The 23,884-nt window shown below is 39.6% G+C and overlaps 2 protein-coding genes across 4 annotated transcripts; one reads left to right on the forward strand and one right to left on the reverse strand.

Annotated features, from left to right (window-relative positions):
• The first annotated feature begins 2,110 nt into the window (after window positions 1-2,110).
• On the forward strand, window positions 2,111-6,271 carry LOC126620689 (uncharacterized). 2 transcript variants are annotated; one of them, XM_050288915.1, is made up of 2 exons: window positions 2,111-4,287; window positions 4,504-6,271. In XM_050288915.1, the coding sequence occupies exon 2, from the start codon at window positions 5,251-5,253 to the stop codon at window positions 5,923-5,925; it is 675 nt and encodes a 224-aa protein (XP_050144872.1). In that variant the 5' UTR covers window positions 2,111-4,287; window positions 4,504-5,250; the 3' UTR covers window positions 5,926-6,271. The 2 variants fall into 2 exon arrangements, with proteins under 2 accessions (XP_050144872.1, XP_050144873.1); XM_050288916.1 differs by having other exon boundaries at window positions 2,111-4,245; window positions 4,462-6,271.
• Window positions 6,272-16,624: 10,353 nt separating this feature from the next.
• LOC126623608 (glucose-1-phosphate adenylyltransferase large subunit 1-like) lies at window positions 16,625-22,058 on the reverse strand. Of its 2 annotated transcripts, none has more exons than XM_050292554.1 (15): window positions 21,910-22,058; window positions 21,307-21,527; window positions 21,003-21,122; window positions 20,663-20,833; window positions 20,260-20,352; window positions 20,032-20,115; window positions 19,902-19,957; window positions 19,313-19,406; window positions 18,669-18,854; window positions 18,301-18,381; window positions 17,919-18,005; window positions 17,733-17,837; window positions 17,388-17,494; window positions 17,231-17,291; window positions 16,625-17,068 (listed from the first exon to the last, which is right to left on the reverse strand). In XM_050292554.1, the coding sequence occupies exons 2-15, from the start codon at window positions 21,511-21,513 to the stop codon at window positions 16,967-16,969; spliced, it is 1,554 nt and encodes a 517-aa protein (XP_050148511.1). In that variant the 5' UTR covers window positions 21,514-21,527; window positions 21,910-22,058; the 3' UTR covers window positions 16,625-16,966. The 2 variants fall into 2 exon arrangements, with proteins under 2 accessions (XP_050148511.1, XP_050148510.1); XM_050292553.1 differs by having other exon boundaries at window positions 21,003-21,128.
• Between the last annotated feature and the right edge of the window lie 1,826 nt (window positions 22,059-23,884).

The raw sequence follows: 23,884 nt of genomic DNA on the forward strand, positions 1-23,884 counted from the left end.
CCAACCAGAATCTCGATTAATGGATGTTATGAGTGCAGTACCCATTTTACTTGGATCCTTATTGAAATTTGCTTAATTAAAGATAGCATCTGGTCCTTTTCCTCTTGAGGCGCTGCATACTGTGACCTTTTTCCAAGGCCTTAACCCCGTTTTTCCTCCATGCCATGGACATCAACATTTGACTTGGGCCCAGGACAACTTGCTGCAACAGCAACGTTCCCAACATCATAATTGAGCCTTGCTTGGCCTACTACCACGGACTCGGTCAGTTTGGCCTGACCCATGCGTCTCCCATTTTCCTTCAATTCCTTCAATTCGTTTTTTCTTTCCCAATACCATTCTGGGTACCCGTTGATCTCAAAACAAGTTTCTTCAGTGTGCCTCTTTCCATTGCAGTGATTGCAATGAAGCTTGTCCCTGTCAATGTCTTCTTGGGTACGGTTTGGGTGAGGTGCTCCGGTGGTTGATGGACGTAGGGATGGTGACAGGGACTTGGTGACCATTGCCATAGAAGAGGTTGCTGTGGTGGCTTTTGTTTCAAGCATGGTGGTCTATCTTTGTGCTTCATGTCTAGCCAAACTGAAGCACTTTTCAATCCCAGGCGTGGGTTTCATTCTTAGGATCTCACTCGGGACTTGGTCGAAACCATTATCTAATCCGGCAAGGAAATCATACACCTTGTCCTTTGACAGTTCTTCCTTGCGGGTCCGAAGGTCGGTCGCACACCATCTTGATAGGACGCCTTTTATCAAGATCTTGCCACACTCCCTTCAGTTCTGTAAAATACAAATTTACCGGATAACCGTCTTATCTAGTCCGTGTAGCCTTGCATCTCAGTTCATAATATTGAGACTCGTCGGATCCGTCATAGAACATCTGGCTTGCACTTTCCCAGATGTCCTTGGCTATCGGCAAATCGATGAAGAGACTCAACAGGTAAGGTTCCATGGTTTTCAATAGCCACCCTCACACAGTACATCTTCAGTGACCCACTTGGCATATCCTAGAGAGTCTTCTGCGATAACTGGGATTTTTCCAGTCAAATACCCATGCTTGCCGAGGCCTAAAGCATGGACCTCCATCATCTTCCACCACACTTTCCAGTTTGTGTCGTTCAATCTGTATCCAAACGGAATGCCACTGATGTTGGTAGACTCATTCGGAATGGACATAGATTGGATTGTAACCAACTCACCAGTTTTTCTTTCTTCAACCATCGAATCAAATTGGTTTTTGTAATTTAATATGGTTCAATTTGATGTAGCCTTGATGATCACAACACCACAGCGATTTTGGATTCCTGGGTTCAAATTTTAAGAACACCAGAAGTTGTTTACGATGCAACCTTGGTTGTAGTTTGCACGTTTGCCTGGTTTTGGGGTTTGGTTTGGGAAGAGGTAGGCTGAAACCTGGCTCTAATACCAACATAAAAGTCTATGTGTTTAGGGTTTAATTGTTCTGTTTATTCCTCTCTCTAAGAGGCATATATATAATTGTACAAGAGGTCCTATAGTTTAGGAAATAAGAATCCCAAATATACAATGAATCAATCATGTGATCCTATTCTGATTACATTCCTAAAACATATAGTTGACTCAAGCCAACAGCAGGCACATGGTGGTGATTGAAACATGGATATAACTTACTTTATATTGCGAGGAAGATTCTCAAGAAGAAGATAGATATCGCTATTCCTTATGCAACCAATAAGCTTCTTAGTTTTTCTATCTTTGACAGCAACTGCACCATTTCGGCTTTTCCATAGAACACGAAAAGCTCCTGCTAGGCTTTGGTCTCCATATACATGCACAACATGCTCTTCATTACCAAACCTTAATGGAAACATGAGCAAAGATGCAATTCCAATAAAAATGAGAATTACGTATGTAAACTAATATAGCTTAATTCATTACAACAACAACAACAAAGCCTTTCCCACTAAGTGGGGTCGGCTATATGAATCCTAGAACGCCATTGCGCTCGGTTTTGTGTCATGTCCTCCGTTAGATCCAAGTACTCTAAGTCTTTTCTTAGAGTCTCTTCCAAAGTTTTCCTAGGTCTTCCTCTAGCCCTTCGGCCCTGAACCTCTGTCCAGTAGTGACATCTTCGAACCGGAGCGTCAGTAGGCCTTCTTTGCACATGTCCAAATCACCGGAACCGATTTTCTCTCATCTTTCCTTCAATTTTGGCTACTCCTACTTTACCTCGGATATCCTCATTCCCAATCTTATCCTTTCTTGTGTGCCCACACATCCCACGAAGCATCCTCATCTCCGCCACACCCATTTTTTGTACGTGTTGATGCTTCACCGCCCAACATTCTGTGCCATACAACATCGCTGGCCTTATTGCCGTCCTATAAAATTTTCCCTTGAGCTTCAGTGACCTATGACGGTCACCCAACACGCCGGATGCACTCTTACACTTCATCCATCCAGCTTGTATTCTATGGTTGAGATCTCCATCTAATTCTCCGTTCTCTTGCACGATAGATCTTAGGTAGGGAAAACGGTCGCTTTTTGTGATCTTCGCTAGATTGCTCCGGTCATTAGTATGGATAAGTATATAAATGGATAGAGATAGGAAAGCGAACACAAGATGTACGTGGTTCACCCAGATTGGCTACGTCCACGGAATAGAGGAGTTCTCATTAATTGTGAAGGGTTTACACAAGTACATAGGTTCAAGCTCTCCTTTAGTGAGTACAAGTGACTGATTTAGTACAAAAGACATTAGGAAATATTGTGGGAGAATGATCTCGTAATCACGAAACTTCTAAGTATCGGAGTGTGGTATCGTCTTGACGTGCCTTATCTGTCTCATAGGTAGATGGGGCATCTTCTCTGGAAGTACTCTTCCTCCATCCCGGGGTGGTATCTTTAACTGGTGGAGATGCACAAGGTAATGTATCAATTTCACTTGAAGCTTACTTGTAGTTTCAGGCTCGGTCAAGCGCGATACAAACCATGTAGTAGGAGTCCCCCAAGTCGCCGAGCTAGGGGATCTGCTGAAAGAGGTGACAGACAAGGTAAGCAATCATAGCTCCGGCTGATTGTTCACAGTCTCCCTATCTTGTAGGCAGCATGAAGGATAAAGAGAAGAAAATGAGAAGAGATGATATGGGATACTTTTGCTTTTGAAGAAGTAACTTTCCACAGGCTTATTCTTGAACTGAGCTGGAGGGTTTTCTGGTTTCCTCCAGAGTATAAGGCCGACTGAAGAATTTGAGGGTCAAAACAAGTCCATCAAATCTAGAGTACGTTCGACCCTGCTGATATGGGATACTTTTGCTTTGACAGAGTAATGGATGTATCGGCACGTGTGCTGTTACGCTTGTCTCCACATGCTTCCTTGTATCCTTCTCCCTTGCCCTATCTGTTCCTCAGGCAGATGCGGTATCTTCCCTGGAAGCATAAGATGTTGAAGATGAGTACTCGAGAGCAATGTCAGGTAAGTAATCAGGTAAGGGGTTCCAGGCAGTCAGTTCCTGGCTGGAAGCTTGATTCCAAGTACTGACTGATTGCTCTCTTTCTCCTTGTCTTGCAGGTAAGAACAAGGTCCAAGGAAAAGACAGGGAAAAAGCATGATATGGGATACTCTTGCTTTTAACCCTGATGATATGAGATATTCTTGCTCTAGTATAGCTTGTTTGCAGAGGGATTATCGGGGGGAAAGAAAGCTGAATATTTCGAAAGGCTTCGTTGGGAGTGCCCTCTCAGATATGAGGAAGGGTTGAGCATTTTTGCAGGTCTGCCTGTCCGTTGGGGATGGAGGTCGACATATATAGGAGTCTCCTTAACAACAAGTAGTAATGCTATTCCTTTACCCTACTTGGTCATAGCACGGTAGTGGGAGCTATCAGCTTCACATGTTTTAACGCTGTCAGAGCACTTTGAAAAAGTGGTTTGTGGTATCTGGAAAGCTGATGTTGCGTGTGAAGATTACAGACAGCTTTATCCAAGGAGATCCGGCTCTTGAAGTTGGGAAAGTGTTGTCTCTTCGGTTTTCGAACAAGCAATCCTATCGGGGATCTGGCTCTCGAGATTCGGAGAACGATTCCTCTTTGATTTTTGAGAAAGCAATCATGCTGGGGGTCTGGCTCTCAAGATTCGGAGAGCGGTGTCTCTTCGATTTTTGAGAAAGTAATCATGTTGGGAGTCTGGCTCTCGAGATTCGGAGGGCGGTGCCTCTTCGATTTTGGAGCAAGCAATCTTATTGGGAGTGTTTTCTCGAATGTGAGTAAAGGTTGGGCATGTTTGCTAGTCTACCTTGCCACGAAGCACAGAGGTTGACACACAGGGACTTTCCAATTATCCAGCAATGGTATTGTTCCTTTACCCTCTTCGATTTTTGAGAAAGTAGTCATGTTGGGAGTCTGGCTCTCGAGATTCGGAGGACGGTGCCTCTTCGATTTTGGAGCAAGCAATCTTGTTAGGAGTGTTTTCTCGAATGTGATTAAAGGTTGGGCATGTTTGCTAGTCTACCTTGCCATGAAGCACAGAGGTTGACACACAGGGACTTTCCAATTATCCAGCAGTGGTACTGTTCCTTTACCCTTGTGGGTAATAATATGGTAGCTAGACCTTCAAAATTTATGTGTCTAAACTTTGTTAGTGTTGTTTCTTTGCTATTCTTTTACCCTTCTTGGTCAGAGCGATGTAGTGGGAGCTGCAAGCTTCACGTGTTCAACTTTGGCAGAGAACTTTGGCAAAGTTATCTGTAGTACCCATGAGCTACTGTTGCGTGTGGGAATTGGGTGATTGAACAGTAAGACTCATGTGCTTTCTACTTCACCAGAAGTCTTCGACCGAATGCCCATAATTTCCGCAAAGCTGAGTGTGCGTGTGACAGGTGCTGACAAGGCTGGAAAAGTAGGTGCCTCTTCGATTTCTGAGATCGGCCTCGTGGTCTCTGAGCAGCCCAGCTTTTGAGAAAGCAAGCGCCTCTTCGATTTCTGAGATCGGCCTTCGTGGTCTTTGCGCAGCCCAGCTTTTGAGAAAGCAAACGCCTCTTCGATTTCTGAGATCGACCCTCGTGGTATCTGAGCAGCCTTGCTTTTGAGAAAGCAAACGCCTCTTCGATTTCTAAGCAGGTGCCTCTTCGATTTCTGAAGCTCCGTCGAGTGCAGATTTTTATAGGGGCTGGCATTAAGTTCCAAAGCACACTTGAATCTCCACCAGTAGAAGCTCCATTCTTGCACTTCTAAGATCTTGATTTGTCCGACCTCTTCTCTCTTCAACACCTTTGAAAATGTCTGGCCCCTCCGACCGTCGTTTTGACTTGAACCTTGTTGAAGAGGCAGCCCCGCCTTCTCCTGACAACATATGGCGTCCATCCTTCGTCTCCCCTACTGGTCCTCTTACCGTTGGGGATTCTGTGATGAAGAATGATATGACCGTTGCGGTGGTGGCCAGGAACCTTCTCACTCCCAAAGATAACAGACTACTTTCCAAACGGTCTGATGAGTTAGCTGTTAAGGATTCTCTGGCTCTCAGTGTTCAGTGTGCAGGTTCTGTGTCTAATATGGCCCAACGCCTATTTGCTCGAACCCGCCAAGTTGAATCATTGGCGGCTGAAGTGATGAGTCTCAAACAGGAGATTAGAGGGCTCAAGCATGAGAATAAACAGTTGCACCGGCTCGCACATGACTATGCTACAAACATGAAGAGGAAGCTTGACCAAATGAAGGAATCTGATGGTCAGGTTTTACTTGATCATCAGAGATTTGTGGGTTTATTCCAAAGGCATTTATTGCCTTCGTCTTCTGGGGCTGTACCGGGTAATGAAGCTCCAAATGATCAACCTCTGATGCCTCCTCCTTCTAGGGTTCTGTCCAGTACTGAGGCTCCGAATGATCCCCCTCCGGTGCCTTCTCTTTCTGGGGCTCTACCGACTGCTGAGACTTCTCCTAAGCAACCTTTGTGAAGGCTCCCTCTTGTTTGTTTATTTTGACTTATGTATATGTACATATTTGTAGCTTATCGGGGATATCAATAAATAAGCTTTCCTTCATTTCAACGTATTGTGTTAAATACACCAAAGCCTTCTTCGCTAAGTTCTTTGAATTTTCTTTTGTTGAAGCTTTGTGAGTGGAGCATGTAGGTTGAGGTAGTGTTCCCTTAATTTCCTGAGTGAGGAAAACTTCTCGGTTGGAGACTTGGAAAATCCAAGTCACTGAGTGGGATCGGCTATATGAATCTTAGAACGCCATTGTGCTCGGTCCTGTGTCATGTCCTTCGTTAGATCCAAGTACTCTAAGTCTTTTCTTAGAGTCTCTTCCAAAGTTTTCCTAGGTCTTCCTCTACCCCTTCGGCCCTGAACCTCTGTCCCATAGTCGCATCTTCTAATCGGAGCGTCAGTAGGCCTTCTTTGCACATGTCCAAACCACCGTAACCGATTTTCTCTCATCTTTCCTTCAATTTCGGCTACTCCTACTTTACCCCGGATATCCTCATTCCTAATCTTATCCTTTCTCGTGTGCCCACACATCCAACGAAGCATCCTCATCTCCGCTACACCCATTTTGTGTACGTGTTGATGCTTCACCGCCCAACATTCTGTGCCATACAGCATCGCCGGCCTTATTGCCGTCCTATAAAATTTTCCCTTGAGCTTCAGTGGCATACGGCGGTCACACAACACGCCGGATGCACTCTTCCACTTCATCCATCCAGCTTGTATTCTATGGTTGAGATCTCCATCTAATTCTCCGTTCTTTTGCAAGATAGATCCTAGGTAACGAAAACGGTCGCTCTTTGGTATTTCTTGATCTCCGATCCTCACCCCTAACTCGTTTTGACCTCCATTTGCACTGAACTTGCACTCCATATATTCTGTCTTTGATCGGCTTAGGCGAAGACCTTTAGATTCCAACTCTTCTCTCCAAAGGTTAAGCTTTGCATTTACCCCTTCCTGAGTTTCATCTATCAACACTATATCGTCTGCGAAAAGCATACACCAAGGAATATCATCTTGAATATGTCCTGTTAACTCATCCATTGCCAACGCAAAAAGATAAGGACTTAAGGATGAGCCTTGATGTAATCCTACAGTTATGGGAAAGCTTTCAGTTTGTCCTTCATGAGTTCTTACGGCAGTCTTTGGTCCTTCATACATATCCTTTATAGCTTGGATATATGCTACTCGTACTCCTTTCTTCTCTAAAATCCTCCAAAGAATGTCTCTTGGGACCCTATCATACGCTTTCTCCAAATCTATAAAGATCATGTGTAAATCCTTTTTCCCATCTCTATATCTTTCCATCAATCTTCGTAAGAGATAGATTGCCTCCATGGTTGAGCGCCCTGGCATGAACCCGAATTGGTTGTCCGAAACCCGTGTCTCTTGCCTCAATCTATGCTCAATGACTCTCTTCCAGAGCTTCATTGTATGACTCATTAGCTTAATACCCCTATAGTTCATGCAATTTTGTACGTCGCCCTTATTCTTGTAGATAGGCACCAAAGTGCTCGTTCGCCACTCATTTGGCATCTTCTTCGTTTTCAAAATCCTATTGAAAAGGTCAGTGAGCCATGTTATACCTGTCTCTCCCAAAACTTTCCACACTTCGATTGGTATATCGTCTGGGCCTATTGCTTTTCTATGCTTCATCTTCTTCAAAGCTACAACCACTTCTTCCTTCCGGATTCGACGATAAAAAGAGTAGTTTCTACACTCTTTTTGGAAGTCTGACAAAGGTTTGTGATATATACCGGAAGTCTGATAACAGTTTGTCAGCAATGCTATCAAACCACTCCAAACCACTTGATTGAAGGAGCAAATGCAGAACTCCAAGCTATATATCCAAGCATAAATAAATCATGAATTTTAGTTATTTTGGTTTTGTTAACTTCAATTAGGGGTGTGATATCCACACACCCTTTTAATTTTCGGCTATCGGATTAGATGAATTGAATAAGATCAAAGGACATAATTAATAAGAGGTGTGTGAGAAGTAAAAAGATGTGTGTGGATAGCATACCCCATATTAAAACTGTCCAAGCTCAAGATTTCTTATTACTTATACAGATTCTCAATTTGGCTTCTGCTGATAAGTAATTGATAACCATATTGGCTTGTCACTAGCACCATTTAAGTCACAAAGTAAATTTTAGAGAGAGATACACCTGTGAAATAAAACTAATGAGCTTAGAATTGGTTCTCTCTATGACAGGCACCACTTGCAGCTGGTGCTTTGAAAGAAGCAGCAAAACATGGAAGAGTTTTTCATCCAAATGTACGGGGAAATATGAATGCCAGATTAACGACTTAGCTAGCTCGCCAATCTGTTACAATTAAATAAATTAGTGCTCATAAAAGAATGTTAAAACAATGTGTATAAAAGTATCACTTCAAACTTCTAAACTACTGTTGGAGCAATTTAAGAAAATAGAATGTGTATAAAGTATCACTTCAAAGTTCCAAACTACTGTTGGAACAATTTAAGAAAATATGAGAATAATAATAGAATCCCAATGATAATAATCATAAAAAAATTCACAACAATTGGGTATATAAGATTAATAAAAACTAGAGAGAAAATAAGAAAATTAGACAAACTTAGAGATTGAGGCTTGCATAAATGCAACATCCTAAAGACATAATTTCGCCCATGCCCTCGTGCTTGCAATTCGTTAGGCGTCCGTCTCTCCGGATTCAACACTTTATAATCTAAAATCAAAGCACCGCAATATTCGAACTCTGGCAAACTTTATTTATTCCCATATTCTCAAGACATGATTCAAAATTTGACAAATGAAGAATGAGAGAAACAAAGTGGAGAGACCTTATTTCTCAAGAGTATGAATTAACTCTAATTTTCTACACCTAAATGACAATAGTTTCATGAGTTTATATTAGTGTTTTAAAAACCTCACTTCGGGCCGCGCTTAGGCGGCCTTGGAGGCGGGGGGGGGGGGGGGCAGCAGCCATTTCGCCTCTATTTTGAGGGAGTGGGCGAAAAACCCGCCTAGCTTCGTCAGGGCACGCCTAGGTGGCTGAGGCGTGCCATAGGGCCTTTGATTGGGCGTCGGCTTGTTTAAAAGTTGACAAAATTTGGAAAAAATATGGTTGAAATCTCGATTTTTTCTTGAGTTATAGAGTTTGGAGAAGATGAAGAAGACGTAAGTTTTTGGGGTTGATTTTTCTCTTTTTTAAAATTTTTTTCTCTTTCCTAACAGCTTATATCAGCATATTCTTTTAGTATTCTTTTTTGTAAGTTTTTGTTTTGATATTATTTTATATATATTAAAAAGCTAAAAGATAATCAGGAAATAATTTTTTTAATACTTTTTATATGTTTGATATATTTTATAGACCTAAAAATCTCAAAAGACATCTATACTTTTTAGCATCGATTTCCTTTTAAATTCCTTATACTGGCTCCACTTTTCATTTTAAATTCCCTATAATTTCTCCACTCAACCTTTATTTCCTTTTGAATTTCCCTATAATTGTGACATTCAACCTTTATTTTCTTTCAAATCCCCCATAATTGTGGTCACTCACCCTTATTTTTGTTAAAGTTCTCTATTATTTCTTACAATAAAATAAATAATTACAACATTTTAAGACTTTATGACATATATTCTAAGTACAACTAGACTTAGTAAGGAAGAAGATGATATTATCCTTGATTTAGTTATAATTATATTTGTAAAGTCTAGTCTTAAGTGTTTGGCTTTCCTTGTCAAATATTGTAATTGAATCATCACACATACTCAATCTAGCTTTAGAATATACTCAGATTATGGGTTGTTGCTGCTGGACTAAATGCTCAAGAAGTGGTACATTTCAACTCAAAGGTTTGTTCATGCATGTGCATATCATATCTATAGTTGTGTTGCATTCTGTCTAGTTTAATTGGCTAGTCAGTTTTGCACACTGACTTCTAGCTGTCTAGGCCCATAGATTAAGATAGCCCACATGGACCGACTGAGACCTTTTTTATGGTAGTTAGTTTCTGGCCAATGATCTCCATAGATCTCTTTTGCAACTAACAAGTGTCCTTGGGACAAGTTGGCTGATGGAAAATCAGATTTCCTTTGGTATATTTGTCTCTAGGGTTTCAGTTTTCAACTTAGGGGTTTAGAATTTATTTGTTAGAGAGAGTGAGTTGCTTTAAGGCTTTGAGCTTGCATCTTCTCCATTTATGAAACCCTAGCTATCAAACCTTCCTCATGCATTAAACACCCAATCATTGTATATTAGGGTTGCATTGTTTTAAGGTTTGTACTTAAGTCCTGGTCTGATTGTTAAGATTTAAATTCATTTTAAACAAGCTTTTGGATTCAAATTAGATTTTTCCTTCAAGAGTTTGATTGGAGAATCTGACTAGTCATTTGAATCCAGATTTCATGTGCACATCACAAAATCATATCATATCATTGATCGTGTTGATCTCGATGCCACAAGGTGATGAGCTCATAAGGAGCTGCCACTTCTTGAAGACTAAAGGAGTCCGTCTCATTTAAGGCAAGATTGCACAAAGATAAAGTTTCTCCATAAATACGGATTTAGGAATTGAGCTTGTGTGATCTTTGTATGAATGTTTGTTTACACTAGTGGATTGCACTCAGTGGAGAGTGTGGTACCTAAAATGATTCCAAAAATTCTAAAGGCGACACATGGACTTTTATTCAAGAATGACGAGATTGCCCTCAATAAATGGGTTGGCTTCTCAGATTCTCCCATGCGCAGCTCACACCCCTGGAGACGAGGACTTTTATTCAATAACGACGAACGGAACCCCGTACATTCAAGGATTTAGACCGTAAAGTGGAGACGAGGACATAGCCCCACATCGGAGGTCCTCAAGGCTCAACGCAACGGTAGGAGGAGCCCCACTGCAGCGAAGCCACACCGCTACCACCATCACCGTGACCCACTAGGCCATGACACCACTTCCACCCTTGCAGTGCCGTACCTACCAAACCCTAGGCAGGAGACCAAGGTCCAATTTCAAGCCCATGAGCAGGAGACCCAGAACTTGGTAGCTACCATGGCAAGCCTTGAGAAAGAGGCCCAGTCCAACGCAGCAGCTGCTACCAGCCAAGCAGCTCAACGGGCCCAAGCCACTTAGCTAACAGGCCAAGATGTGGCAACCCAAAAGCTATGAGGGACAATGGCCATGCAAGACCAAGACAAGCAGGCGCCGGTCCAAAGCACCCCATGACCCATTCCAACGACCTGGCCCGCGACCCAATCCATTCCAAGGTCACCTCCAGTGATCCAGATTCTGACCACATGTCCCGCAATAGATTCAAGGTTACCCACACCCCATTTTTCTGTAAGAATGTCCCATTTGGGCTCAAGCTTTGTACTTGCAGTCCACTATACTTCCACCACACTTGGAGATGCCCATTATCCAGACTTTTCCAATCCAAATGACGAGTACCACCTGCCCTAGTAGGTCGCCAATTTGACGAACGCCCTCGCGTAGCAGACCACCTTGGTGAACCAACTCCTCTAGCGCATAAAGATGTAGCGCACCCCATAAGGTGTCTTGAAGCAGGACAAGGGCGGAAGAATGTGCTCATTCCAATAGCGTCCAGGCAAAAAGCCGCTCAGCCCACCACGAACCGTGTGTTCAAGTAATGTGCACTCTCGTTTGGGCCCTTGGGGAAACATCTTCTCATGCCTAAATGCACAAAGAAGCGTTCATTCCTGACTTGGTTCATGAGTTGGTGTGCATTTGAGGTTGAGTCCATACTCCAACGAGTACTCAGGATAATCCAGGTGAAACGTCCACATAAGGCTAGGCCCACAAGGAGATCCTCATACGAGGCAACGAAGTAGGCAGCTGCATGACGCCCAGAGGAAAGCATAAGAGTAGTCCAGCTCAAGTTCCACTGGCGGCTTTCGCCAAGCGCGACGCTGAGTAGCACAACATGAACCACGTGCACCGCAATAGCAGCATAGACGAGCATGACATGCCAAAGAGCAACATAGACCAGTAGGTCAACACCTAGGGCAGCAGGAGGCCCCGCTACCCTACCAGGCGCAAAATCTAGGAAGAAATCTTTCGTCCCAGCAATAGCAACTAAAGTACAAAAGGATGACTCTACCTTCGCTAAATAGCAATTACAGCAAGCCGGTTAAGAAGATGGTGTCAAGATCGAAAATGCCCTGGAAGATGAATCAGGATGGGAACCCGAAGAAGACGCCAAGCACATCTTCCTTGACCCTAAGCAGCGGTCAGACCACGCTAAATACACATTCAAATAAGATCTAAGCGATCCTGGATATGAAGTCCCCCACCACTCTGAAGGATATCCAAGGTCTGACCTGACATCAACTCCCCTACTATCCAACTGGAAGGCAGCGGAGGATCTATGCATCTATATGGCAATATCTGAAGCAGCAATAAGCTCTACCCTCATACGAGAAGAGCTGGGGGCCCAACCACATGTATTCCACAGTGCAAAACCTCTCCTCGATACTAAAGTCAGACACCCGAAAATCAAAACTTTGATTTTGATGCTAGTTGTTGCAATCCGGAATCTCAAGCCGTACCTTCAGACGTACCACGTCATCATCATGACACGATATTCAGCACAGCCCAGAAGCACAACATTAAAGGCGTGAAAACTGACGAACATTCCGACGAGCGCAGCAACTCAGCCCAGAAACACCTCAGAGGCAGCCGAGCACACCGTAGCAGGGATCGGGAGCAAGCTTAGTTCTCACTACCCCGAACGGTTCAATGCTCGAGCAGGTGATCACTCTAAGCTTCAAGGCGTCAAACAATGAAGTAGAGTATGAAGCCCTTTTAACTAGTCTCTGATTGGCGAAAGACCTAGCTGTGAAAAAGCTCGCGATCTATTTCGATTCCCAGCTAATCACCAACCAAACCTCAGGGGAGTACGCAACAAAGCATCCAAGGATGGCCCGATACCTTAAGAAGGTACGAGAGTTGCTAGTGATGTTCCAGGCGTACACACTCACTCAAGTTCCACGAGCAGAAAATGCCCACGCAGACGCATTAGTAAGCCTAGGTTCTACGCTAGACCATTAGCTAAGGCGCTCCATCCCAATCGAGTACTTGGAAAAGCCAAGCATAGATGAGGAACCAGCAGTCAAGGTGGCACAGATCAGAACAACCCTGAGTTGGCGGATATCTCCACCTCATAAGATTTAGCAAAAATTCTGTCTTAAATACATAAACTCCCATTTGTGCAATGTATGGGGTTTTCAATGCAACTTGTGGAAGCGTGGTATCTGCTTGCTGCAGAATATCAACCAAGAAGAGTAAAACTTAAGTCTAATATAAATTTTCACAAAAATTAAATCATGTACATCCAAGTACAAAGTAAATATTCATACACCGGGAGAACCACAGAATTTGGAAATATAAATATCATGTCATCAGTTCATGATGTTATTCTAATAGCTATATTTAAAGTTTACTTCCAAATCAACCTACTTAATGATATCATTCGAAGGTCATTCCGATGCCCACAATTTGTCTACAAAAAGGATGAAATGTAACAAAGTAGTAACTAGGCCTTATCAGTATAAGAGATTGGATGTTAGTAGTAATTATCCTTACTTTTCCTTCCCCCTAATAATACTGTAATGAGCACACGATAACAGGATGCAAAAGTGATTTTCAAGGAGGGTGGAAAACAATTCAAAGAAAAAATATTCTGATAGCAGAAAAACTGCTGGTTCTTGCTCACCATTGCTTTTAGATCAGCTCCCCTTGGTTTTTCAGCAAACTATTGCTTTTAGATCAGCTCCCCTTGGTTTTTCAGCAAACTGGATTACTTTACCTGTGTTGTCAATCTTCACCAATCCAAAATCAGAAGCGCGGCTGCAAAAAATGCATTCAACTTTAGTCAGAACTTAAGAGAGAGATTAAGAAATTGAAGGAATGAGGACTGAGTCAGAACTCAAGATAAATTCTTAGCTTAAGAAAATAGAGTGTGTAGAAGGAAACTACTAAAATATTGATGTTCGGATAGTCTTCAATTTGTACGACGGTCTAGGAGTATTACTCTTCACTTGTAAGTAAGAAGTCTTAGGTTCGATTCTCGTTAAAAGAGAATTTGAACCACATTATTACTAGCTCATTATGAGACTAAGTCCAGCCCTTCCCCTTATCGTTTGTTTTTTTTCAAAAAAAAAAAAAAAAACCAGCTCTGCAAATGAGGAATGTGTTTGGTGACAAATATTTGGGGGTCTCCTATTGATATGAGTAATTGCTATTTGGTTTATGATGGTGGTTAAATTTCTTGTTGCAGAAGACAAATATATCACCTCAGGAAGGAGTTGGTGCCTGTCCTTGGTGGCCTGGTGGTTTTGTGAACCTCGCATTACCCACTAGGTCAAGGGTTCGATAGGCATATACAGAAAGCAGAAGCATGCAGCATGCAGAGATCATAACAATATTATGAGGTATTCTAAAATACCTCTGTTTTAATTTTTTTTAGCTGTCTTCTCCTCCATTCATGTATACCTTAAATATATAGCAATCTAGTATCGATATATTGTGCGGTTGGTCTAAACTGTCCAAACCGATACATTTGTCGAGAATGAATCTCACATTGATGGAGTTTGGCTATTTCCATTTAGTTTTTGTAAAGATAACCATTGCATGTTTTTGTAAAGATATCTGTATATATATATATGTATGTATGTATATCTATATGTATGTATATATATGTATGTATGTATATATGTGTGTGTATGTATATATGTGTGTGTGTGCGTGTTGAATCATTTCTATACAAAGAAGTGATGGAGGGGGTGAGTATGTTAGTATACAGTTTCTTGAGAGCAAAGAGAATCTACATCAAAGATCATGTTCATACACACAGCAGAGCAGAATGACATTGCTAAAAGAAAACATCCTCACTTATTGGAAACTGCAAAAAACCCTTTTGACAACAGCTTATCTACCTAAAATCTTTGTGGTTCCATGCCTTCTCCACTGCCAACTTCCTCCTCAACTCCTTATGCCCATGCAAGATCCTTTTTTTATCAGTGTAAGATTTATTCTCAACAACATTGATATACAATAGAATATCGTTGTATTAGAAAAGAGAAAAAAAATAGTTGAACTTGAGAAAGGAAACTTTCGGTCTATTGTAGCATATGATATGTTTGTGATAGACATAAGATTTATCACATCTCAAGTTCAAATGGCCAAATATCAAAAAGTTTAGAAGTTGACGGATTCCTAATCTGATTCCTTACGTGATAATTAGGTATTTAGGTATTTCTATCTAGACTCAAGCGGATAGAAGATATTGAAACAAAATTCACAGGCTACACTCTTCCTCATCTCTGGGTCAGGGCCGGTCCAGAGATTTTTGAGGCCCGGGGCGACGTAAAAAAAAATGTCCTAACTTCATGTAAGAAAATTATTTATTTTCACACATAAGACATCGAAAAAATTATACTTAGAAAAACACTTCAAACTCAATAATTTAGAAACACAGAAAGACTAATTTATTTTGTATTGAGAGAGGGAAACAAAAAAACTGCGGGCTTACAAGTAGATAAATGATGAGTTTTGTTTTCCATTTGAACTTTGAATGTGTTTTTGAATAAATCGTGAGGTGTTTTTTTCTTATTTACTAAACTTGTCAATACTGGACTAAAAAATAATGATGTTTTCGAATCTTTAATTAATATGTATTATTAATGAATGGGTACTAAATTAAACATTTTGATGACACGTCATATAATTTGCAAATTTGGTCTACGCATTATTCTTTGTTGAAGATTAGACTTGAATTAAAACGAATATTTAAAAATAACAACCCACATAGCTACTAGATAGTAACTAAAAATAAATTACCAACCAAACAAAAATTTGTAAAAATTGAAAAGAATAAACATGAATATAGCATTTCGAACTTAGGACCACTTGTTAATTTTAAACAACAAAAATCATTGTTTCTAATTAAACTTTTTGATCCTTTAACCAAATTTTCTAAATTTATACTCTTATAAAAAAAAAATTTGTAAAAAAAGGAAAGTAAATAAGCACACATAGTGTTTTGAACCCAAGACCTCCTTATTATTTTCAAATGACAAACCACCACTTCTAGTTAAATTTATGTGTCTTTGAATCAAATTTTATAAATTTATACTCTTATAAAAACATATGTAAATATACCACCCTAATAATTTTGGTGCCCCTAATTTTTTTGGGCCCTGGACGGTTGCCCCTCCTGCACTGGGCCTGGGCCGGCCCTGCTCTGGGTGCCTAGGTATCCACCTTAAGCCTTTCCTCATTTGAACCTCTCCCTAGCTAAATATATTAAATGAGGATGTAGTTGTTGCCTGCACTCTGTGGCCTGGTGGTTTTGTGAACCTCACATTCCACTAGGTCCTGGTTTCGACAGGCATGCTGAGAAAAGCAGACTGTAGTACTAATAGTGGCAAGCAAATTGAAACAGAAATGAGGTATTCTAAAATACCTCCGTTTTTTAAACCTCTATTTTTTTCCCTCTGGTTCTTGTTGGCTCTCTTCTCCTTTGAAATAGCTGCCGAGTCGCTTCTCTTCGAACCAACGTCATTGGAAACAAACGTCCACCCGCACGACGACACGTGCAGACGGATAGTTTCTTGGACAGAAATAAAATGCCTTTTCTTTTTCTAAGATACAACCATATTTCAAACTCACTGCAATTATTCATACGCATAAATCAACTATTGATACAGAAGTTCATAGGTTCTTATGGATATATCAGCTCCACGAAAGATAAAAGAAGCCGGCGATCAGCTCTCTTAGCTTATTTTTGTACATCTCGCGACTCTTAAGCTTATAAAATCCATTTTCACGAGTTCTGAAGGATTTTCCTAGTTTAAACACAGTAACAAAGGTGGTACTTGTCTATTGTAAAAAGTCCTGCAGAAGCTGTTTGCTCATGCCAAATGTGCACACGACCGCAAGAGTCTTTTCTCGTTACCCTTTTTCAACTGTCCTCCGAAAGTAGTTGAGATGGTAATACCATCATATAATCATGCCGTCTTCTATTGTTGCCTTCTCCAGAATAATTGTGATCCCCTCGCGAATGTAAAATCCGTCTTCTGGCCTGTCTGCTTCTTGAACCCCCTACACGACCAGCGAATTTAGATGGACCGTAAGATTAAACGTAAAAGTAATATATTTTTCTTCAATGAAAATTTTTTCCCATGTAAAATTTTATTTAAGAGGTAGAAGGAAAAGATAAACGTAGACCAGAAATAAGACTAGATCATGGGAAGCTATGCTTACTTCTTTGTTCACGATCATAACGTCCTTCCCTATCTTTGCATTCTTATCGATTATGCAATTCCTTCAAGGAAGAATCATAAAGACATGATTAGAGAACTCGGAATAATATATTTCATCTAAATTCAATAACCGTTTCTCGAATAATGAGTCTAGTTACCTAATCTTTGTATTGCTTCCAATGCCAATTGGGACCTCCCCGTCTGCAAGCAGAGATGCGATTTCAGATTCCGTTTGGTAATTGTCAGCACCCATCATTATGGCATCCTGCAAACAGAGATAACAACTTAGTAAACTAAGTCAACTGGGAAAAGGTAAGCAAATAATAAAAGGGAATTACTATTGGCACTCCCAAAATCTCAATTAGCACTCCAAACTTTCTATAATTAGAAAGAAAAATACATTTGTGAGCAGTGTACAATGAGATTTTTGGAGTGCTAATAACAATTCCCTAATAAAATGGTCAAATCTTCAAATTTTCTGTTCCAAAACTATGATAACTAACCTTGAGTTCGACACCATAATTCAACCGTGAACGTTCACCCACAATTGAATGTTGGACACTACATTCTTGCAAGAAACATCCATGTGAGATTATTGCATCCACAATCTGCCAAAAAAAAAACAACTAATGCATGAGAAGAGACACCTCATTTAAGTTGCCAATACGAGCCTAAGTCTGTTAGCATACCCGGCACTTGTCAATCTTTGTTGGTGGTAAGAATCGAGGAGAGGTAAAGATTGGTGTCTTTGGGTCATAAAACTCAAACTTCGGAATCTGCAAAATAGATAACGCAATTTTCCCAGGCGTTAATCACACATCAGGGATAGAAAATGCTTTTGCTCTTGGCTTCACAGAATTAAGATTAAGATATTACTTAAGAACTCCACCGTTATAGAGATTCATATCTTCTCCATGTTCACATGTTATGATGTGCAATAACAGGGTGCCCGGGAAAACAATGTGCAAAGGCAAATATGCAGTTACTACACAAGTTCAATGAACTCAAGGAATAGGAACCAAAGAGAGAAGGAATAAAAAATGTTGCCCCTTAGGAAACAATGAAATCTACCTCTTCGGTGAGGGCCAAGTTAGCATCATAGAAAGACTTTATAGTTCCAATGTCCTCCCAGTAGTCTCTGAACATATATGCCTGTAAAAGAAAAGGGCAACTTACAGTCATGTTTTCTTCGAAACTCAATATCTGAGTATAAACAGATCAATAGGCATGCAGTATATACAGATCAATAGGCTTGCAGAAAATACGAAAATCTTGAATTGTTCATGCAAAAGGCACAAATTTTATGATCTTTCAGTTGAGGCTTTCACTCTTTTGTTTTCTTAAATCCTAAAATGGGGGTAGTCATGCCTTGATTGAGATGGAGAATCTCATTTGCAGTCCCACAGATGACGACACATCAACTGTAATTTTTATCTTACCTGGACCTTGTGCTCTCTCACTGCTGCAGGAATGATTTCAGATCCAAAGTCATTGGATGTTGGATATCTCCACCTCAGAAGATTTAGCAAAATTTCTGTCTTAAATACATAAACTCCCATTGATGCAACATAGGGGGTTTTCAATGCATCTTGTGGTGACAATCCCAGAAGCGTGGTATCTGCTTGCTGCAGAATATCAACCAAGAAGAGTAAAAACTTATGTCTAATATAAATGTTCACAAAAATTAAATCATGTACATCCAAGTACAAAGTAAATATTCCAACACCGGGAGAACCAAAGAATAATTCGGAAATATAAATATCATGTCATCAGTTCATGATGTTATTCTCATAGCTATATTTAAAGTTTACTTCCAAATCAACTTACTTAATGAAATCATTCGAAGGCCATTCCGATGCCCTCAATTTGACTTACAAAAAGGATGAAACGGAACAAAGTAGTAACTAGGCGTTATCAGCATAAGAGATTGGATGTTAGTAGTAACTAATCTTATTTTCCTTCCTCCTACTAATACTATAATGAGCACACGATAACAGGATGCAAAAGTGATTTTCAAAGAGGGTGGAAAACAATTCAAAGAAAAAATATTCTGATAGCAGAAAAACAGCTGGTTCTTGCTCACCATTGCTTTTAGATCAGCTCCCCTTGGTTTTTCAGCAAACTGGATTACTTTACCTCTGCTATCGATCTTCACCAACCCATAATCAGACGCGCGGCTGGAAAAAATGCATTCAACATTAGTCAAGAGATTAAGAAATTAGAAGAATGAGGATTTAGTCACAACTCAAGATAATTTCTTAGCTTAAGAAAATAGAGTGTGTACAAAGAAACTACTAAAATATTGACGTTCGGATAGTCTTCAATTTGTAATTGTTAAAGTATATACAATAAAGCTGGCCGACACCAGCTTAAACTTGTAAACAGTTACAACCCAGGAAAATGTTTTACATGATACAAAACCCAGATCCTGAGATCAAATCCCAACCCTGTAACCACCCAATTTATGAACTCTACATATGGGATCTTTAGAGGTGGAAAAAGTCCTACACGTGAGAGACGTGTTAGAATATCAAACAACAGTCGACTCACATCCTAGGAGCTTAAGCTTTTGGGAATGAGCTAAACCAACCAACTTTTTCAACAACCCACAAAAAAAACATGAATAATAATTTTTGCAGTCCTATTAAGACAAAAAGGAGAAAAGAACAGACCTGCCACCCACTGCTGTACAAGAAATTGTAATATCGGAATTTCTATCAACGTGACTCTGCATATCAGAGAAAATGTGTAAGCAAAATTCAACAACAATAACAAGTCCTTTGTGAAGGGAAATGATTATACCTGCACAAAGTCCATATAATCCATTCGGTAAAGATGATCGCCAGACAAAATCACTATATTCTCAACATCCCTGTTCTTGGCATCCTACAAGAACCAATGAAATGCATTGTACCCGATATCAAGCTATGTGCAAAATCAAGATAACAACAGACAGATGCATTACTACTGCCTATTCCGCCCCTCCTCTAATTTTAGAACAATACCATAGACGGAAACTTCTTTACCCACCTCAAATACCCATGTAAATTGCCTCACAGCATCTGCTGTTCCTTGGAACCAATTCATTCCTGCTTCCCCCTGCGTTTGAGTGGCTGCTAGCACCTGCTCTTGAAGTCACTAAAGAATCAAGGAACTTGAAAAAGAAATATTGAGAAGTGCACATTCAACTGAATTTACTTTTTTTACATCTCAATCAAGTGAGACACGAAATCCATTATTCTTTTCTTTTTATATAATGAGAACCACTTCATTTAACCAGAAAACAATAAGAAGCTTCCCTAATGGACTAATTTGTCAATTTGAAAGTTGATTTTTGCAATCTGTTTACATATAATATAATCATCAGCCTACAACGAAATTTATTCTCGAATTATATAGTTTTGAACCACAAATGCCTTTAAGGATTCATTACCTCTACAAATCTATCTCCAAAGTTGATACCATTTCCAAAATAGGTGCGAGCAATGTGACGATTGAGAGAAGCAGAATTAAACTGCGTCAGTACAAATATCTTGTTTATATTGCTGTTGATGCAATTGCTCATTGGAATGTCTATAAGCCGGTAGCATCCTCCAACTGGGACCTGCAATCATACCAAATCAAAGCATGGTAAAACATCAAACAAAATAAATTCACAAGCTTGAACAAATTATGACTGTGTTCGGTCAATGACTAGTTTGAAGAATCATAAACCAAATTTGTCTCATAAATCAGAAGGATTCCAATATACACAAATACATATTTGATCTTACCGCGGGTGTCGCTGATCTTTTGGTAAGAGGAAAGAGCTGTGTCCCTGCACCGCCTCCTAATATAATTGAAGCTACATTTTTCGGGTCTACTCTCCGTCTAAACATTGGCATTTGCAGAGTCTGAGACTAAACCCCAGATTAGGACAACATTTTACATAATTCATCAAACAAATAAAGTAAACAAAGTAACAAGCTTTACAATTAACATAGGCAAATGGTAGTGATCATACAAACTACACGGCTTAATAATCATTTAAAAAATTATCAAATGGGCAATCGATTGTAATCGAAAGGATTAACTTACGACAGCCTCGGTGTCGTTTGATGTAAGAACAGCAAGAATAGCTCCAGGTTTCACCTTCCTCTTGTCAGTTCTCAACTGATTGGCCCAAAGCCTGTGATTAGAACTCCCTCTAACACTCTCCCCCAAAAACCCAGGATCACCATTGCAGAAACCACTTGCGTTTCCCAAATGGGTATTGGGTTTCAAAGCCACACAGCAAGAATCCATTCCCGTTACCAACTCTGATAGAATACTAATCGATCAGAAATCGTGGCACTCAAAAGGCATTTAAACCAAAATCCCAGTAAAGAGATGTGATCTAATTACCAAAGTAAAGTAAAGATCACACAAGGATTATAATACTCAAAGCCATAACTAGAATATTAATATCAAACCATAGAAAACAAAACAGAGTTTCTGAATGAAAAAAGGTGAATCTAAAGGAAGTTGGAAATGGATCCTGAGCAAAGTGAAGATACTCAGATCAAAACTACTCCTCAAAAGTAGAATCTCAAGGAGCCAGGAGTGCAACAACCAAATATTTTCACAGTCAAGAGAGTGAGAGTGAAGATAGGTGGTATTGTGAGCTGTATAATCTGCAAAAATTTAAAATTTAGGGAGAACCTTAGAAGTGATCGGTTGAGTTGAGACAAGTGAAAGTCAGAGTGGAGTGAAATACGTGAATGATTTTGAAAGAAAGTGAATAGCTTTATTGGCCTCACGAGAAAACTAGCAAAGCCAGTTTTTATAGTTAGGATTTGGACCCTAGGCATCCCTCTTATTGTAAAGTACCGTTCATTGAAGATGTGCGGTTTGAAGTTATTTTAAATTTTTTATTTAAAATTAAGGGAACTTTAACGAAAAGCATTCGGTACTGTTTACTTTAACGAAAAATCACATTTTTACACTAAAAAGTCAATCTTGGTACTATTCACTTTACCATTTATTGTCCTTATCATTAAAACTCAAAGTTTTCAAGCCATTTTCATTAGTTTTCCTTAAAATTAAAGATAAGCGATTTGTAACGAAAATTAATTGTATAATGTACGATAAACGGATAAAATGTGAAGATGTTATTTATATAGTTTCACCATGGATTGAGTTTCATGGTTTGAGAACCAATTTCCGAAAAAGAGTTGAAGGACGAAAGTGAGCAAATTTAAACAGTGGAGGGGGTAAATATGAAATCAATCCCAACTCATGTTTAAAGTCGTAGGTATGTATTTGATAAGAAAATGATAACAGAAATCAAACAAAAATGTTAATCAAGTGACATTTGTTTAATCATTAGGCATTTTCAACTGATGTGATTAAACTCTCCCAATTGACGGTTCATATTTGCGGCCACTTGATATGCTAATCAAACTGATTAGTGAGTGGAATAATTTGTCACAAACAATGTTTGTCCTATTGTTCCATATCATTAGAAAAAACCCTTTCCAACTTCCACGATTGGTGCTACTGGCATATTGCTGGAAAATGTCATTTCTTATAGTAAACAAAGTGTATATTGCTGGCGTCTTAGTACTACGGTTTAGTTATATTTCTGTTCACTTATTAGTAAAAAGTTTTAAGTTCGATTTTTGCTAAACGCAAATTTGAATCATATTATTACTAGCTGATTATAAGTTAAGCTCATCATTTCTCCATTAGTGTAGATAATATTGTTTGTTAAAAAAAATACAATCATCTTATAAGTGCACTTAAAATGCTATCGTTGTTGTAAACATTCCTAGTTTAAGTATGATTGTGTAAATCCTAGATAAGATTTGATTCTAGTTATCCTTTCCTATTACAACTTGTATTACTTGGAGAAGAATGAATATCTTCTCTCCCTTTACTACTATAAATAAATGCACAATGTAGGAGGGATAACAACACACACATTCCCCTACAATTCTACAAACACACATCTCTCTCCTCTCTCTCTGCCGCCGGCCCTAGTCCCTCTGTCAGATAAAATAGACCACAACACGTTATCAGCACGCTCCTACCGCTGCGCTTAGGAATCTGATGTTGGAAATTTTTTCTGCATCAAACCAGTTCATCTATATCATCACGCAATCAGGTTCTTTCCAAACAACGGTTTTTAACTCGATATTTTGCAAGCCCTGATAGCATGAACATTCACCATGATGCATGACCCAACTTTACGTTTTACGTATTTTAGATTCTACATAAATTGTGTATGCTTCATAATCAAAATTGCTACAATTATGTGAATTTGATATTTGTCATGAATTGAATCCTACATATGTACATGCATTGAAACTATTATTTGCATATGCATCAACGTAAATATGTGATTCATTAAAATTATACATGCATATAATATAATTGAATACAAAAAAAAAAAAAAAAAAAAAAAAAAAAAAAAAAAAACGAAAAAATTTTTTTTAGGGCTGCACACAACAGCCCATTCCCCTCTTCTCACCCCGTGGGCCTGTAATCCCACCCGAGGGTCCTCGGCCTATATTTTTAGGCCCCGAGATTTTATTATTTACTTTTTTTTAAATAATATGGGTTTTTATATTTTCACCCACATTTTAATTTGGCCCCGAAGACCAAAAATAAATTAATTCACTTATCATTATACAAT

The sequence above is a fragment of the Malus sylvestris genome, chromosome 5 (assembly GCF_916048215.2).
Source record: "Malus sylvestris chromosome 5, drMalSylv7.2, whole genome shotgun sequence".
Taxonomy (NCBI): Eukaryota; Viridiplantae; Streptophyta; class Magnoliopsida; order Rosales; family Rosaceae; genus Malus; species Malus sylvestris.